At 41.6% G+C, this 19,375-nt stretch overlaps 1 protein-coding gene across 2 annotated transcripts in view; it reads left to right on the plus strand.

Moving 5' to 3' along the window:
• The window catches only part of LOC112574793, a 453,350-nt gene extending 438,193 nt beyond the window's left edge, over window positions 1-15,157 (plus strand). Inside the window, exons 15-16 of one of the 2 annotated variants that reach the window (XM_025256081.1) lie at window positions 13,427-14,140; window positions 14,648-15,157. In XM_025256081.1, coding sequence (XP_025111866.1) covers window positions 13,427-14,140; window positions 14,648-14,857 — 924 coding nt within the window. In that variant the 3' untranslated portion in view covers window positions 14,858-15,157. Of the gene's footprint in view, window positions 1-13,426; window positions 14,141-14,627 lie in introns of both variants that reach the window. The other variant, XM_025256082.1, reaches the window with a different exon arrangement.
• Window positions 15,158-19,375: the final 4,218 nt, after the last annotated feature.

The raw sequence follows: 19,375 nt of genomic DNA on the forward strand, positions 1-19,375 counted from the left end.
TAAATACCGGTCACGCGCAATACATTTCAAGACAACACATGACGTAGTGACAGGCTTGAGGAACTGTCAATCATACTTACCGTCACCTAAGACCAACACGTTTGGCACCACGCGCTACCATTTTTGTTTCGTGACAGACACTGTCATAGTCCTATGGTAAGGGTGACACCAAAGAGGTACACGAGGCCAATGCACTTGAAACTTTTTATTTGTCATGTTCGAATGTCAGTGAAGGGAGATAACGTGTTTCAGAGCGGGAAGGACGATGTGTGACGTGCCTTCAGTTCCATGAACTTCGACGAACGTCGACTAACTTGTTACTTCCCAGAGATCTCAGCAAGAAACACAACAGAGTTTAGGTTTCCATCACTCGCGGCTCGCTAAGAGTCAGTACTGCATGTCCTTGAACTCTTGTGTATTGTTTGTTATTTTTCATGTCCACTAATCTTGAGGTTAATTACAAAATATATTTAATGAGCTCAACTGTGAATTTCTTTCTTATGACTGTGATTAATTAAAATCAATAAAAACAGAATACTCATTTTTATTATTTTTTGTTTGCTGTGTGATGTGTTGAAGTAATTGATTAAGAAAAGATCAAGATTTTATATTCTTTCAAAACTGCCTTAGTTATGTGAGTGCTGCACATAATTTCCTATTGTACAATTTATTCAAAGTGATTTTAATTTAGAATGTCTTATGTGTTGTATGAAAGAATTTGTACTTAGTATTTTTTAGCTTTTATAATTATATTTAAGTAAACACTTGGCATGTACATGGACAGTTAGTGTAATGTCCCCAAGAGATCGGGGAGCCATCATCCTCCAGTCTCCACACAGCCTGTAACACGATTGGCGTCTACGAGTTCGATCCGACTGTGACAAAACCCACGCTGACTGTCGGTCCCTAATGCCACAGGAGGCATCAAGAAGGATCCTACCATGTCCACTATAAGTAGTCACCTGTCCGCGTTGATTGAAAACGCCTATTTCACTTTGAAAACAGGTAAACAGTCAGTGCAAACATATTTCCCTTGCTGTAGTTCAGTAAAATTTGCCCAAATATCGTTTCCTAAAAGACTGACACGAGTGCAACATTCTTTTCCTTCTAATCAAATTATATTTATTGCAATGATAGTTTACAAAATGAGTACATAATTATGCTTAATTTTGAACATATATGCCTTCAAACTCCGACATTGTCACCTGTAATTAGCAAGAAGATAAATACCTGCTACACAGGAGAACTTAGTTATGTGTCAGCTGTACTGGTAACAGTGTGGTTCAAATCAGCAAATGGTTGTATGTCTTCCAGTCAAACAGAAAATCGCTAAGGGTTGCTGTGATTAAGAAACGAGCTTTGTCCGGGAGTTAGAATACAACCAAGACAGTTTAAACTTTACAAAACAGTCAAAGATGAAGCCCAAGCCTCCACTAAAGCTAAAACAAAAATATATTACAAACGGAATTTACTCAGCAGACTGGTAAGTGAATCTGCTCTGGACCAAATTAATGGGCAACAATCGCTGTCATTACAGTGTATCGTGTATTATTATTGATTCTCTGTTACTAAGTCGGTGCATTTAAGTTATTTTTTTTCTTTTGATAAAATAAATATAAACACATCTCAATGTGTGCTTGTCTAAGACAAACTGCTCTAATATTTTTTTTTTAAATTTACGGATGGCTAGTTCCAAGCTTTGTATATTTATGTTATAGTTACAAATGACTTCTAATAATGACGTTTTTACCATTAAAAATATAACACAATTATTTGATACACGTTTATATTAGAAACATTTTCTTTGTCATTCTACTGTTTACTTACTGATACTCACACGTGTTCCCGTTTAATCTCATGATGCATTTGTTCCTTCAATTCTACCTTAGCTGTAACAATCACATCAATGTTTTCCTGACACTGTCACTTGTTTTTAACAGAAGGTTTGATAATGATAAGACTGTTGATGTGTTTGTGAGTGTGTCACGATGTTACTTGTAGACCAGACTGTGTTGATGTTGTATATTTGGTGCTTGATTTTTGTTTAAACTTTTTACCAGTGAAATTTTGCTTTTGTATAGTCGGCACTGCTGTAGAAAGAACATGTATACATTTTACTGAAAGTTAAAGACTCGCCTTTTTTGTATCAGTGTCTCGATAACAATATTTTTTTAAATGTTTTGAGCACATTCTTGAGTACAGCGTGGGACGAAGCTCGCCATTCACGTTTGAACAAAGCAGGGATCTGTATATACACATCTGTGAACACAGTTAATTCACTGGCTTTGTTGTCATGGAAATGATCATAAATATGGACTAAACTATCCGAAGATGAAAGAGAACACATACAGCAACAATACTTAGGGAGTTATTTTGCTGTTATTAGCAATGGGATCTTTCATCTTCGAATTCAGCTTTCAAAAACTACACCTTTTCGTCACTTCCAGTTTTCTCAAATCATGGTGTGATTAACAAAAATATAATAATTATCATCTTTAGCTTTTCCCCCTGATTTTTGTTGAGTACTTACGATAGAGTTTTAGTTACATGTGACAAACATGACATGTGTACAACTTTTTGTTTAACTTGCAGTGACCTCCTTCTGTAACATTTCAAGTGTTGTGGAGACAGAACCTGCTCACTCACCTGTACATTCAACGTTGATGTTTTATGTTTTGGTGTTCAATATTTGTTTTTTACAACAAAATAATTTTCTCACTGTTTTCCGTTATCGGAGGCGCGACAGTAAAAGGTAGCAGTAGGTAGAACTCTGAAACAAAGACAATGTTCAGCAGTAGGTAGACCTTTTCTTTGTGATCATCTGAACCACGTCTGTACGCCTACCTCGGTCTGTCTCTCCTACTACTTCGTCTTGATTAAGAATCATTGTTTTCCCACTGGGCTCTCGAGGAGGTTGTAACAGAGGTCTGTTCAAGGCTGTTCACATTCTCCGCTGTGAGTCTGTCTTGGAATCGTGACGGTTCCAGCACAACTGACTCAGTAGGTGTGTAAGACCCACTCTGTCGCAGAGTATACAACACTTCATCGCCAGTAACTGTTTGGTCGGAGACAGTAGAGGGAGGCTGCTAGATAACCCGTGTCGTCCCAGCATGTTAGGATCTGTTAAGCTCGAGACACTAGTGTGAGTTGAGGTCATGGTAATGTGAGCATTGAGTTGTGTGGGTATCGTGTCAATGATCCGATCCAGTTATATGTCACGGAGTTGGCCGATGACTTGTGCTAACTACCAGTCACAGATGTGCGAGATCTTTTTGCCTTGTTATTTGTATCTGGTTTTATTCCTCCGATGTTGCGGATCACATCATAGTCTTAGAAGGAAGGTAGAAACTATCCCCGGTCCCCGGTCGAGAATAGCTCCAGTAAGACCTCCCAATAAAAACCTGTAACTCAATTTAGACTGTACTAATAGTCTTAATTAATTATAATTGTCGTTACTACAGCTCTTATTAAGGACATTCACGAGGCTTTCTCTCTTGCCTATAAGTTATAACATTCAGAGAGATATATAGATATATCCACATACAAGAATCCCCGCTACTCTCCACACCAAGATTCCCGAGAGATGGGATTTACCTGTCTTGAGTCAGGTGCGTCCTCGTTTGGTCTGAGTGAATTTTCTATCTGATGCAACCGCTTCCCCGCCAAAAAAGGACAATGTCGTTATGATCGAGATTTTGACCTTTCAGCCATCTACAGTTAACTCTTTCATTACTGCCCTCCTGCCACATTCTCGCACTCATTCTCCATCTTGAACAAGTCAGCAGTCATGAAGGGTTAAAACACAATGACACGGACTGCTCCGTGACAAAGGTTAAAGCTAATTACAGTAAATTCCGTTACAAATGTGCACCTTTAAATACAGCAGCATATAAAATGAGGGGCAACTCATGTCTTTCTCTCTACACGTATACCTGGTGTCTAGGGGGGCAGGTTGTTTAATTTTATTGAAAACCTAAAACTTTATTCCACACACTCCGTCAGATATTGCAGCTTTTACTACTTTGAGTTCTCTCCCCTCTCATTGTGGGAAGTTGTGTGAAATACAGTCACAATACCTGTTTGGATAATTTCAACCTGAGCTACAGCCAACAATTCATGTGAAAGAAAGCGACACTCAATTCTGTAATCACTTCCCCCACAGATTTTTACACTGACCTTTCCCGTTCAAGGAATGGTGACCCTTAGGCTGACAAGTACCCGTATCATCGTGGTTTGAACGAGAAAGGTTGTACGATTGACGTATTTGTCTACAGGTGTCGACATTGTCACCTGCACCTGGCTAAAGGACCAGCTGAAGTGCACCACAGCCCCGGGGTACGAGGTCAACAACACCGTCACAGATCACCTCGTCATCAGAGTACCGCGAGCGTCACGTGACCACACCGGCACATACGCTTGTCACGTGAATGGCTCTAAAGCCACCGGCTTCCAGCTCTGTGAATTTAACCCAAAGCCAGGTAGATATACGGGTACATTGTTGTTTGTCTTGTTGTTTCAAAGAACGCGTCTTTACTGGATGGATCCGTCTTCAATCAAATTGAAAAAGTAGCCTCCAGTGTAATATTACATCTGTTACAGTCAAAGTGACTCTGATACCAATTTTTTATTGTGTCGATATTAATTGTATTCGCGCTGTCTGTGTGTTATGTACATTTCATTATATGTTCTAATTGCAGTGACCTCCTTCTGTAACATTTCAAGTGTTGTAGAGACAGAACCTGCATCACTCACCTGTACATTCAACGTTGATGTCAATGCAACAAAAAATAATTTCTCACTGGTCCGTATCGGTGGCGCTGACAGTAAAGGTAAGTAGGTAGAACTCTGAAACAAAGACAATGGTTCAGCAGTAGGTAGAGCAGTGGTGGGCAATTAATTTCCCCAAGGAGCCGCATGAGTAATAGGGATGGTTTCAGAGTGCCGGACTAATATAGTTAACTCAGTTTTACCAAATACTGTATAGATAGTATATACAGGTCTGAGGTAGACCTTGCTTTGTGATCATCTGAACCACGTCTATACGCCTATTTCAGTCTGTCTATCATACTACTTCATCTTGATTAAGAATCCTTGTCTTCGCACTGGGTTCTCCAGGAGGAGGAAGGTTGTAACAGAGGTCTGTTCAAGGCTGTTCACATTCTCCGCTGTTAGTCTGTCTGGGAATCGTCACGACTTCAGCACAAGTGACTCAAGAGCTGCTTAGACCCACTCTACCACAGGGTGCACAACACTTTATCGCCAGTAGTTGTTTGGTCGCTAACACTAGAGGCTGAGGCTGGTAGATAAGTGTTGGTCCTTTTTAGGATCTGTCAAGCTGGAGACAGCAGTCCGGCATAGGGACGAGACAGACACGAAGTGACAGACGTCAGTGCCAGAGACAGAGCGCTCGTGACTGAGGCCGCTACGATCGACGTAGTGATATCAACAGATTCCCGGACATCAGCAACAACGGAAGGCCCTCACGTGACAAGAGACTATGTGACGAGATTAGTCGCGAGTGTGTGCTCGACATTTGCTCCATCAACTCTGATGTCGAGAAGAAGAAGTGACCTGCTATTCCTCTGTTCCTTATTTTACTTTGCTTATTTGCGCATCACATACACCGAGGGATGCTACTGGTCACTCGTCAGCCAGTTCAGTAGCGAACATCAAGAGGACGACCTTCCTACTGAAGCTCCGCCGCCTGTGGTGGCGAGGTGGACAGGTGACTAACCCCCCACTGCCCGTCTCCCACTTATAACACCTCTGCACTCCTACCTCATACAACAACTCTTTATTAACATACACAAACACCCTTTTCTTGGCTTGTCAACAAGCCACCCTAGACCTTCATTAAGGTGATTGTTACTTCCCTACTTCAGTTACAACATGACACACACCTTCTTAGCTACAGTTTCCCAGTCAGACAGGGTGAAGGTCGTCTGACGAGACTCTCTTTAAATGGTCATTTCATCAAGGATACGATATCCCTCCTTTTGTTTAAAAAAAAATTGAGTTATAAAATTATAAATGACAAAAATGTTTGCATATTATCTGCATTAAATTGTTTCCATCTGAGGATTCTATAACAATCTTGTCTACTAACAAAGAACAATTAGGGATGAATATGTTTGTCTCTAGTACTTACAAGATTAAATGTAACTGCGCCTTCTTCTCACTTTTTACTCATAAATCTAAGTGTAAAATATTAATAACAACACAGTCTTGTACCTATCTGGTATTTCTTCATGGACATAAAATGATTACTCGCCCTTATCCTTACGAATTCAACACTTATATATATATACACACATTACAACAAACACAATTCGCTCTTTAATTAAGCACATAGTCATCGAGTCTCTTAGGGACTGTTTTTTTTTTTTTTTTTTTTCTTGTTAATCTTCTAGTTTCTTCACTGGATATGTTTGTTATGTCCGTTGTCTCGCCTGGTACCGTCTCTGACGTTTTTTGTTTAACGCTGCACTCTTCTCCTCTTTCCTCTGTTGGATGAAATTTCTTTATGAACGAAGAGTTTCTTGTGTACGTTGCTCCTTGTGGCGATTTCACAGTCACTTTACTTTCAGTCTTTTCAGTAAGTATACACGGTCTGGAGTTAGAGAAAATTGTAGTCTGATTGCTATTACCTTTTCGTTTGAAGATTTTGGGGTATGTTCCGGTGTTATTTAGGTGAGCACCTGTTTAATGTCATTTATTGTTAATGTGTGATATTGTGAAGTCGCATCAACTGATACAAACACGATCTGTGCAGTTACAGGCAATCGTTTTTTAACTGCGTAGTTTTCTGTGATTAGTGAGTGTGTTGCACGGTGGGTGAGTTGAGGTCCGACCGCAGTGATGTCACGTGGCCGATGACTTGCTAATACCAGTCGACAGATGTGCGAGATGCCCTGTTATTCCGATGTGCGGATCACATAGTCTTAGAAGGCTATCCCCGATCGAGAATAGCTCCAGTAAGACCTCCCAATAAAAACCTGTAACTCAATTTAGACTGTACTAATACTCTTAATTAACTAAAATTGTGGTTAATACAGCTCTTATTAAGGACATTCACAAGGCTTTCTCTCTTGCCTATAAGTTATAACATTCAGAGATATATATATATCCACATACAACAATCCCCGATACGCTACACACACAATCCCCGTTAGTGGGATTTACCTGTCGTGAGTCAGGTGCGTCTTTCTCGTTTGGTTTGATTGGGTTTTCTACCTGAATTCCCGCCCAAAATGTTAGTTATGATCGAGATTCCACCTTTCAACCATCTACAGTTAACTCTTTCATTACTGCCCTCCTGCTACATTCTCGTACTCATTCGCCATCTTTAACAACTCAGCTGTCATGAAGGGGTTAAAACACAATGACACGGACTGCTCCGTGACAAAGTTTAAAGCTAATTACAGTAAATTCCGTAACAAATCTGCATCTTTAAATACAGCAGCATATAAAATGAGGGGCATCTCATGTCTTTCTCTCTACATGTATATCTCGAGTCGAGGGGCGCAGGTTGTTTAATTTTATTGAAAACCTAAAACTTTCTTCCACACAGTCCGTCAGATATTGCAGCTTTTACTACTTTGAGTTCTCTCCCCTCTCATTGTGGGAAGTTGTGTGAAATACAGTCACAATACCTGTAATTGTTTGGATAATTTCAACCTGAGCTACAGCCAACAATTTATGTGAAAGAAAGCGACACTCAGTTCTGTAATGGCTTCCCCCACAAATTTTTACACTGACATTTCCTGCTTACTGAATGGTGACCCTTCGGCTGACAAGTACCCGTATCATCGAGGTTTGAACGAGAAAGGTTGTACGATTGACATATTTGTCTACAGGTGTCGACATTGTCACCTGCACCTGGCTAAAGGACCAGCTGAAGTGCACCACAGCACCGGGGTACGAGGTCAACAACACCGTCACAAATCACCTCGTCATCAGAGTACCGCGAGCGTCACGTGACCACACCGGCACATACGCTTGTCACGTGAATGTCTCTAAAGCAAACGGCTTCCAGCCCTGTGAATTTATCGTAAGACCAGGTAGATATACGGGTACATTGTTGTGTGTCTTGTTGTTTCAAAGAACGCGTCTTTACTGGATGGATCCGAACGCAAATTGAAAAAGTAGCCTTTAATGTACTGCTTTCATTACAGCCATCCGTTATGTTTGTCTGTATATTACTGTTATTAAAGACTTCATTAAGCCGCAAATAATATCTTTTTTACTTAAAATGCATCAATTTGTGAAACTCCGTAGTTTTGATTCCAGTAATAGTTAATATTGTGTTACCAGACGGTTATGATTACTTTTCGCTGTTTATCACCATAGTTCTCGAAAGTAAATGTCGATGAAATAATGCGCTGTTAATTTCAATACAATTACAGTAAAACGTTAACAGTGCACTGCATTTTTTTTCAGGCTTTATACATTTTTACATCTGTTGCAGCCAAAGTTACCAATTTATTATAGTGTCCATACTAACTGTATTTGCGCTGTCTGTGTAGTGTTGTTATTGCTATGAACATTTTATTATCTGTTCTACTTGCAGTGACCTCCTTCTGTAACATTTCAAGTATCAAAGAGACGAAACCTGCATCACTCACCTGCACATTCAACGTTGATGTCAATGCCACAAAAAGCAACTTGTCACTGGTCCGCCTCGGTGGCGCTGACAGTAAAGTTTACAGAAGTAGGCAAAACGATGATGATGATGATGATGATCATGATGATGATGATGATAATAATAATAGTATTAATAATGAAGATAATTCCCATAGAGCTATATCACAGGCTTTATTCTACAGGCAGGCAGAATATTCAGTTGCATAGGGCGCAATGATGTAAGGGAATGATGTAAGAAAAAATATAACACCACAGCCTTTTGAGCAGCCTCATGGAGAATTACTATTAATATAATATATCGTTAATAACAGAAATAATGGTCGTAAGTCTTAGAAAATAAAGAAATTAACCAAAACGACAGCAAAGACGAAAGGTGATAAAGCATCAAACAACAAAAAGTTGGTGCTAACAGCTCGCCGGTGACAGTCCTACATCATCCATCAACTCTAGCAAATCACATTAACTGCATAAACATAACACCATTCATAGCACATTATGGATGCAATCCTGTAGACAGAAGAAAACTAAGAACCAGAGTAACTGTAATGTTTACAGAAGTGGCTAGATGTTGGACAAAAATACTTTCTGAAAAGTAACGAAAAAGTCGATGACTAACAAGACTGACGATATGTTATCTCCATTTTAAGACTAGTGAAGAACATGTTTGCTGAAAACAGGAATCGAGAAAAAGGCAAAGGGCAACCTGCCCTGTAATAAGTCTCTTTGTCTATCAATTACTCCAAGCTGTCTGTTCCTCATTTTTGCGACTGCACGACAATGGACTGTCGGCTGTGAATTATTTTTTACGGTAAAAATGTTATTTTTGTGCTTCAAATTGTCGTCTGCGTTTTCTTCAGTAGATAAAAGATGCTTCAATGTAGATGTTATTGAGCTTTCGTATCGATCACGAAATAGCTGCACAACTCTGTAAGACGATAAATATTGTTGCGAACGAAGTATCAGAAAAACCTTTTTTTTTCAACACCAGTGATGCACTTGATACCACTTTTAGCATAATGCTGACAATCCAGCTTGTCTCAGGTAAATAAATAAATACAGTTATCAGACTGACGTGTAACAAAAGGATGCTGCATTAACTGTAGCGAATATATTTTGTAGAATGTTCTGAATATTTAGTAAAATCAAGTATATGGTGGAAAGTACTGCAAATGTATGTGGTACAATCACAAATCTATTTGACATGAAATGATGTAATGATTTAAACCAGTGATGCCCAACCTTTTTCGGCCTGCGGGCCATATCCATTTCGGACAGCCGTGTCGCGGGCCGTTTCACCGCAAAAATACAAAAAAAGAAAAAAAAATAGAGCAGATACCATTTTTATTAGAAACAAGTTGTACTTACCATTAATTATGTACTAATTAGTGGGATATTTGAAGTTGTTTACCCGAAACCAACTTCTGAATGTCTGGCTGACACCAAGTCGGAGCACTGAAACGAAATGTTCGTCCATCGAAAAAAAGATTGAGAGACGAAATTGGTAGGGATAAATACTTCTTCCCTTTTTTTTTTTTTTTTTTGTTTTTTAGGTCTTCTTTCATTACTAACATGCCGATTTCCTGCACTGTGGGCAGAAGTTTCGCGGGCCGGATATGGCCCTCTGGCCGTAGGTTGGGCATCCCTAATTTAAAAGATGACACTTTCTTGGTTCATTTCTGTAAAGCTCCATTGAGAATCATCAAACAATTTTGCAGTAGAAAGTGTGTCACACAAATGTCTAACTAACAATGTCAAGTGCTGCTCCATTAATGACAATCAGCTAATGACTGTAGACTAGTTGGACTGAAGCACTGCAGGCTTCATGACTACACAAGTGTCTACAGTGTCGCCACTGTCACCGCACCTGCTACAGACCAGCTGAAGTGCACCACAGCCCCGGGTACGAGTCAGCAACCTTGTCACAGATCGCCTCGTCTCATCAGAGTACCGCGAGCGTCACTGACCACACCGGCACATACGCTTTCACGTGACAGGCTCTAGCTGACGCTTTAAGTCCTGTGACTTTATCCTGATACCAGGTAGATACACCTACATTGTGGCCACCCTCACATTTGTTGTTTTATTTACTGACTGAACCCGAACCTTATCAAGAGTAAACAAGCAGCTTGTAAGTAAACAGGTTGATGATCACAGTCTATCATTCTATTGTCTTAGAGCTTGATACACAGAGTTTATAACACTGAAGACGAATTGTGTTCTGTACTTTCAGATGTACCTGCCGTAGTTCTGACTGTAGCCATCGCTGTACTCGCGTTCATCCCTGTGTCGTTAGTCATCGTCTTCCTGGTTTTCAAATGTAAACAAAGGTGAGATGACCGGCGGGAGGAATGGTCTCAGTGTCGTCACCAACTCGTGACTGTCCCGTGCAGGTCACAAGTACCGATACCAGGACATGGAGACAGTTTCTCTCAATATTCTTCTTTTGGAAAGCAAAAGTGCTTCCACCTAAGGGTTGTGGCACTGTAAGTGGGGGGATGCTGGGATATGGGAGAATATGGGGGAGTGTAGGATGGAGGGGTGAGAAAGGGGAAGGGGTTAAAGAAGGTATTGGAGGAAAGTCATTAGTCTGTTTACTATTGCTGTTGCCATCTTTCCGTGTTGTTGTCTGGTGTTTTTGGTGTCTATGAATCTGCCAGGTCTGCAATGGTGGTGAAATGTAATGTGTGCAGATTCCCTGCATTTCACTAATTTTATATGTTAGACTTGTTAGTTTTAAATACTTTTTTATACTGCTTATTATGAATTTTTTAAGCTTCATTTTTATAGCTTCTCTTTTTAACATTGTTTTGTGTTATTAATGCTACATAAACAGGTTGCGTATTTTTAAGGCTTTATATTTTTGTTTTATTTAAGTTAGCTTGCTTAGCTTTTGCTCTGGCTATGGATAAGACCCCATATTTATTATTGTTTAATTATTTTATTCTTTATTTATTATTTTAATTTATTATGTGGAGCTCTTGACATCCAGGCTCTGTATCCCTAAAACCCACGCTACCCTTACGTTGACCCCACGTTGATATTTCCATGACCTCAGGTCACCCTAACCTTTTTGCTGATGTGTCTATGATAATACTAAGAGTTGCTCTCGCCTTATAAACAACACTTTAATCTGTTGATGGCGCTTGTTAAAATTCACAAACGAATGCAAACATTTTAAAACTGATGATCGTTAAACAGGAACGTATATTGTATATGTTACTGTACATATTACTAAAAACCTAATTTATAAAAATACTGAAAATAATAAATAATAATTTTATTGCAGGAAAGATGTGGCGACAAAAGAACAAATACCACTGTTATCAAGGGAAGAGGTAAAAACACTTTGTGTTGAGATTTATTTGTCAAAAACGACAACATCATCCGAGGTCACCAACGCTCCATACTATCCAATCAGACAGTGTAACCACACCATAAATCTTCAGACATATTGTGTTTTGGCATGATGTAACCACTGCTGCACATCTGTGTATCAAGTATTCATAAAGCTCATTGTGATTAGTTTGGTCTAGAAATGTGATGATATCTTCCAGTAACCGCCTACGAAGCTTTAAAGACACAAATTCACACAGAGTAATGTGTTCATCCCTTCACTATAGTTGCAATTATATACTATATGTAATTTGTAAATGCAATTTTTTTTTACTATTCAAACTCTAGTGTGGAGGGACAGTGTAGCTCTCGTTGTACCGTTTGAGAGTGAGCCCGTGGAGTGAAAAAGCACTCCAAAGATAAAGAAAATTACCTACTACATTTTTTAAAATGTTCTAAGAACCTGATACAGGCATTCGACCTAAAACGATCTGAAAGACCCAGAGAAAAAGACATTGCATTTTGTATTACAGCACAAAGAGAGTGTTGTAGGAATGTCTCACTTTTACTTTCTTATCCAACGAAAGGTGCACTTCAAGCAAAAGTAAAAAGTTTATAAACAATGTCACTGATTTAAATGTTAAGTTGGATGTTTATTACCAATAAACCACTAGTTGCTCGGGTACAACATTGATGTTTTAGACATGCGTGCAACTATGGTAAGGTCTTACAGTGAATATTCATCTTATTGTGAATATTCATGGGTTAAGCTTACGAGACTTATCTCGGCCACTCGCACGTGCATGACATCATTGTGTCTACATCATACACTGCACTCTACTCACAACTGACAGTCCAGTGACACAACGGTCAAAACCTTCGTCACCAGCACAGGGAGAATCAGGTGCACAGACTTACGTCACATCTCGGGTACACTGTTGTATATGCACGTGACAAAAGTCATGCAAGGTGCGCTGTCTTACCGTCACATAGTCTTAGCTGCTGTCTATGTGTAAAACACTAGTAAAACTGAAACACCTACTTTGAGAAGGCAAAAAGCAAAGAGTGATATTAAGGAATATCAACTGTGCATGTTACCAGTATATTTTGTATCAATATGTAAGTCCTGGGTGGAGATGAACTCGTCATGTAGACCGTTATTTGTGAGCCTCACGTCATTCATTCTTGAGCTTTTTGAATTTGATTTTCTTTCCTTCAATCCGCCATTAACCGAAACACCTCTACATAGATAAATAGGCAAAGACGTTAAGCAAATCTGAAAATAGGTCTGGTGAAAACAAATTCTACTCATCTTAAATAATATTGTCTAGATAAGAAATAATGCGAATACAAATATTTTCATTAATACGGTTCACTTCTGTTTGAATCAATGTACCCAAACATTTAGGACAGGCTGCAATTTATTGTTTATGTCTTTATCTTACAACAGTTGGAAAGCCGCGCAAAAAAGGAAGAGGAATTCTGGGAGCAGTGGGTTGAGGCGGCATTCCCTGATCTGGACTCTAGTGTCTACTTCCTGCCTCCTGTACACGTCAGCCGCGTGCCGACGACACAAGAGTCTGTTGCTGGTCAGAAAGTTCTCGTCCTTCAGTCATCTCGACAGGTAGATGAGTCCAACCAGATGGCGACAAGTGCAGTTCAGGACAGTGATGTCCGACATGATGCAGCCATGCAAAGAATCCTTCTATGTCTGGAGAGAATGTTTAAAGAGAACAAAGAAGTGGTGGTTGGAGTGAGTCAGCTCCTGTTTGACGACTACCTGCGTGATTCTCGTTATGTTGACGTGGCAAGAAGACTTCCCCTACCCACCAGACACGACCCTGATCTGCGACAGGAATCCAAACCAGGGGACATCGATGTACTTCTTATTCATCGACAGTACGGTCTTGTCATCTGTAAAGCTTTTGGTAGCAACGTAAATAAACACAATGTATCGGAAAAGGAACGAACAGAGAAAACTCACACAGAGATTAAAAACAATCTTCAGGAGGCCATCCAACAGCTGGACAGGGCGGGGGTCACGGTGTCATACTTGGCTAATGACGTCACTCCCAGTCTACGTGTCACTAAGACGATCGCACTCCCTAACTTGACGGTTAGTCAGCTACAACAGGTGCTCGACAATGACCCCGAGCTGACTCAGGTGAGGATTCTTGTCATCACTTACGGATTCATATTGTGTGTTTCAGGATGATGATTGATGACGATTGATTAATGATTGAGGATTATTGATGGTGATGATGTAATCGAGTGCAAGGTCGATATATAATATCAGAATCATTACTCTGCATATAATTTGTTTAACAGAGTTGCACTCTCTACAAAATAAAAATTCGTTTTTCAATGTCAAAGGGTAAAGGGTAAAAAGTCAAAGGGTAAAGGTTTTCATAACCTTGTTGTAGCTTTGACAACATGTAACATTAAGTGGTTCACCATGTTCAGACAAGTCTTGCACAATTTATCGAGTCAAGTGCAAACTTCACCGCCATTTATCCTCCTGACACTTTGTAAGCACGACAAAAGCATGTTACGACTGGGTTACTCTTTTGTGAAATAACAATATAAAGTGTGTCTCTACTATTCAATATGTCCGCTTAAATCTTTGTCATGTTTTGTTCATTTCTCTTCAGATCAAGTGATTCTGTTACAGGAATTGTGTCGGTGTCTGGGACCAAGCGACCCCACCGACATCACCAGTCTGTGTCTGTGCTGTGATCAGTTTTCTGACCCCGGGAACCCGTGTGACGTCAGTAGTCACGTGTTAAAGAAACTCGGAGAATGGTGGACACGATGTGTGGCTGTGTCTGGGCCTGACAGTCACATGACACGTGAGGTGTACAGGACACTAGTAGCACGGTAAGATACACTGTGTACAATGAGTATCACAACATAAACTAACACTGTACGAGTGTTGACGTGTAAATAACATTTGATATCAAATGCACGTGTGGTGACAGTCAGTGGCAGACTGACATTGATGTTGAGATGACAAGATGTCAGGTCTACTGTCATCACATCCTCCCACAACCTCCTCCATCTCACCTTCATCGTCACTAAACACTCTTGAGCTTTGAGCCACTCACCCGCTGTTTATGTTGTTTATTTATTAAGTAGCTGTTGCTGTGTACACATTGTAAATAAACATCTTTATAAGACACAATTATTGTCAGACATGTTAGCTTGACTTATAAACTGCTCGTTGTTAATATTAGACTATTACAAGATGTGTAGTCTATATTTGTGTTACCTTTGTATGACTGTGACATCACATTCCTAATTCTCCTTTTCTTCTCATGTTACTATCGTCTCTCTATCCTCTCTATATTTTTGATGTAAATCATTGATTTACTTTCTTTCGTGAATATTTCGTTTCTTTCTGCCTCTGCTTGATCACTATCTAAGGAAGCCCTAAGGCCAGAGGGCCGAACTAATAAAGTTAACTTAGTTTTACCCAATTCTGTGTACATATAATATATATACTGGATGGCGGGCCAGCGGGCGGGCCGATCAGAGACAGGAGGCGGGCCGGAAGCGGCCCGCGGGCCGCACCTTGCCCTAGTCTGCTATAGACGGTCTGAGATTGATGTGGCGGGTGACACACAACATCACAAACATTGCTAGCCCTCTCCCAGCAAACTGTCGTGATGTAGTCTTATTTGGTGGCACGACATTAAACACTAACAAACAAACTCCAGCACATACAGTCGGTTCCGGTGAATGGGACATTATTGGGACGCCATTATGTTGGTCCTAATCACCGGGTGGTCCGACTACACGAACATCGCTTGTTTAGGGAAGGACATAAGTGGTACTCAGTGTGTCTGACTGTGTGGGTATCGTATTTAATACTTTCACCTCCTCAACACATCGTCAGTCACTGGGAGACTGAGACCTGCCGCAGTATTTACAAAGCTACACAGAAATATCTACAACACCGACGACACTCGCTTAGTTTTTACTTTGTTGCTTGACAAAACTGAAAGTGCGTAGAAGAAAATGTCATGAGGGTAAAAGAAGTAAAGAACGAAGTCAACCAGAATGTCAAGTATTTCTATCGTGCAAAGATCGTATACAAACCTGTGACCATACTTGACCTCGGCGTACGTTTCGACATGAACATTGACCTCTTAAGGGTCATGAACTTTGTGGCTGCATCATGGACAACAGTTAACCCATCAACTATGGGGACTGTATCGCCGAGGCTGGTTTCAATGTTCAGTCAGCCGGACGTTGTACATGACGGTGATGATACTGACGATGTGAGCATCAGTGATGAAGTTCTAGGAGATGATTGGGACAGAATAAGTAACCTCTGGTGCATCTGATTTCAACTTCGACAATTTCGTTACTTGCGACGAAAGCTTGCAAATATGTGTTGTACTTTTTCTTGACGAATGTGAGGAAGCTGCGGCTGTGATACTCAACGGTGATGGAGTTAATGGTCACATGAGGGAAGTTGGCCTTCAGGCCCCTGGGGGCAGCGACATCTTGGGTCACGTGCCACGTGGGGAACACGTGATGTAAACATGAGCAACACTCACATTAAAAGTGACGTAAACACCAGCACAACTCACAGGACACGTGATGTAAACACGAGCACAACTCACAGGACACGTGATGTAAACACCAGCACAACTCACAGGACAGGCCACCTGGGATGAGTTCCTCCCCACGGGGACATCAAGTCTTGTCTACACACGGTCACAACCTTGTTATTCACCTGTTGGACTTTGACCTCGTGACATGTTTACACAGGATTGTGACATGCGGTGTCTGTCATACTGTCTCCGTGTCTGGATGTCATCTGAAGTAAATAAAGTGTTTCCTCCATGTAACGTTTATTATGGCGGTCCCTTGAGAAACGTGAAATCGAGGTTTTACTGTAAATATTTTATGAAGATTATCAAATCAAAATCAAAAAATCAAAATCAAAACAGACTTTATTGTCTGCCCAGGAGACCCAGGGCAGAAATTTGTCTTTGCTCACATACCCATACAGACATTTAACACACAGTTAGGAGTAAAAGTGAGGAGTAAAATAGTGTTGATTGCACCAGTTCATCAAAGCAGTGTATGTTTATCCTACAACAAACCTTGGGTGACCAAGGGCCTAAAAGCACTGCTGAACAAAAAGAAACTTTTGTTCATCACGCGGCAGAAGCCCACGACAGAAGATTAGTACATAGAGAGGACCATGATGCTATCCGTTGGGTGGGCAGAGGCTCTACGAGCATACTAGTTAGTCCGCTTTCAGTAGTTTGCCGGTGGACCAACGAGTGTCGACGAGATTGAAATAGAGGTCGAGTTAGCTCTCGCCATAAACCCGATGTGTCAGAATGCGGCTCGTGGTTACATCTTGAGCTCACTGGAGGGACCTGCCAGACGTCGAGTTATGATGCTTCCGCATGACGCAAGAGATACGCCGAGAAAGATCTTGGGTGTCCTAGTGGAGGCGTACGGCGAACGGAAAGATGTCGACATCAGTGCCACAGCAAACGTGATGAGGTGGTCGACGAATACGCGCGAAGCTCCAGAATTTAAGCAGGCGAGGTAGAAGGCGGCGCAGAGCGTCGAAGTGGCGGCGATTGACACCATCTCGGAGGACTGCAGCCGACCGGTCAGGGAAAGTGACTGCCCCCGTTTTCCGTAACAGGATGACAGGGAAATAAAGTGTAGCTGGCCTGACTGGAAAGTGTCCGACGGCGGAGGTTGTCATTTATGCAGTTTGAGTGATGGCGTTGCTCGACACCGCCAGTGAGGTAACGACGGTCACTGACGAGTGGGCACGAGGGCACATACAGGACACTTACAGCTAAAGAAACTCAGGAGTGGCGCGTGGGTGGACATTGTTACGGCCAGCGTCTGGAGGACGTTCCTATCCTGGTGGTCAAGGACTGGTCGATGTGGTCACAAGTGAGCGCAGGAGGCGCGTGTCGCTTCTACTAGGGAAGAACGTCCTTGATCAGATAATGGACTCTACGCAGATGTGGCGCAGGCAGTACAGGCAGCCGTGCATGAAGCTCATCTTGAGAAGACATTGTCAACAAAAGGACTGGCTAGGGCCGGCTGCAGCACGCCGTTCCAGGATGCCAATGGGTCTGAACCGTCCACACCAGCCACTTCCAGAGGTTAATGCAGACCACCATGCCGAACTTTTAATTTCAGTCCTTCTTGTGTACTTAGACGATCATTTGTATACTCCAAGATAAAGGACATTCAAACTGCGGGAAGCGCCATACCTTCAGGATGACGACAGTGAAGAGGAAACGCCAGGGTGGTATGCTACTCTTCCAAACCATCACCACAGAACTCTTGTGACAATGCATGTGTGCCAGAAGTAACAGTGTCTGTGGTGTCAGATGACAGTACCAGAAATGACAGTCCCTAATCGTGTCCGAACCGCGCAGATCGCAGCGACTTACCGCGAGACAGGCAACAAACTCGCACAAAGTGTAGGATGAAACAGTTCGTGCGGCGCTATGCATGGCAATATGAATACCATGGATATATTTTTTAGTTGCGGTGATCGGTGACACCGTAGATGACACGTACGCATTGATCAGTTGTTTATTTTGCTATTTGTTCATTTTTCTTCAACTTTACCGCGGCTGCGTCAGAAAATGTCATTGACAAGAATGACACACGAGTGATGGCTGACACAGATGTCAGCACTCACTCTTCTTCAGTTCTGTTTGATTCCTCCTGAGTCCTTGTGCCTTTATTTAGGATGTGATGGCTGCTGGCACGAAGGACCTCTGGTAGGCAGCTTTCCTTATGCGTGGTACCTTATAGCGCCTGCCTGAGGGCAACAGCTGAAGCTGGTGTGGAGAGGGTGTTTCAGGTCCGAAATGATGTTATGTGCCATCCTTCTGACTGCATGATGAAGGTACAAGTCAGAAAGTGGCAGCTGTGCTTGACCAATATTTTATTTGCCTGGTGATGATTCTGGCAGCTTGCCTTGTCTTTGACTAGTAGGTGACCATACCAGGCAGCGATGTTAAATGACAGGATGCTCTCACAAGAGACCTGTACACAGTCTCCAGCACCCCAGAGCTGACGTCGAAGCTGCGAAGTCTCCTCAGAAGTACAGCGTTGCTGGGCCCTTTTTGTACACTTGGTTCACGATCACTAAATGAGAGCCTCCCGTCGATCACTGTACCAAGGTACCTAAACACAGCAGCCCTCTGAACCTGCTGTCCCTTGATTTGGAGTGGTGGGAGAGAGGGGTTGTGCATCTCTTCCTTCGTAGGCTCTTCCAAAGGCCATCTCCTCCGTTTTGTCAACGTTCAGATCCAGAAAGCTGCGGTCAAAACCACTCCTCCAGCTCCCCCACACAGGCCAGGTACTGTGACAGGGACTGCTCGTCTTTCAGGCAGCC

This window comes from Pomacea canaliculata, linkage group LG11, assembly GCF_003073045.1.
Source record: "Pomacea canaliculata isolate SZHN2017 linkage group LG11, ASM307304v1, whole genome shotgun sequence".
Classification (NCBI taxonomy): Eukaryota; Metazoa; Mollusca; class Gastropoda; order Architaenioglossa; family Ampullariidae; genus Pomacea; species Pomacea canaliculata.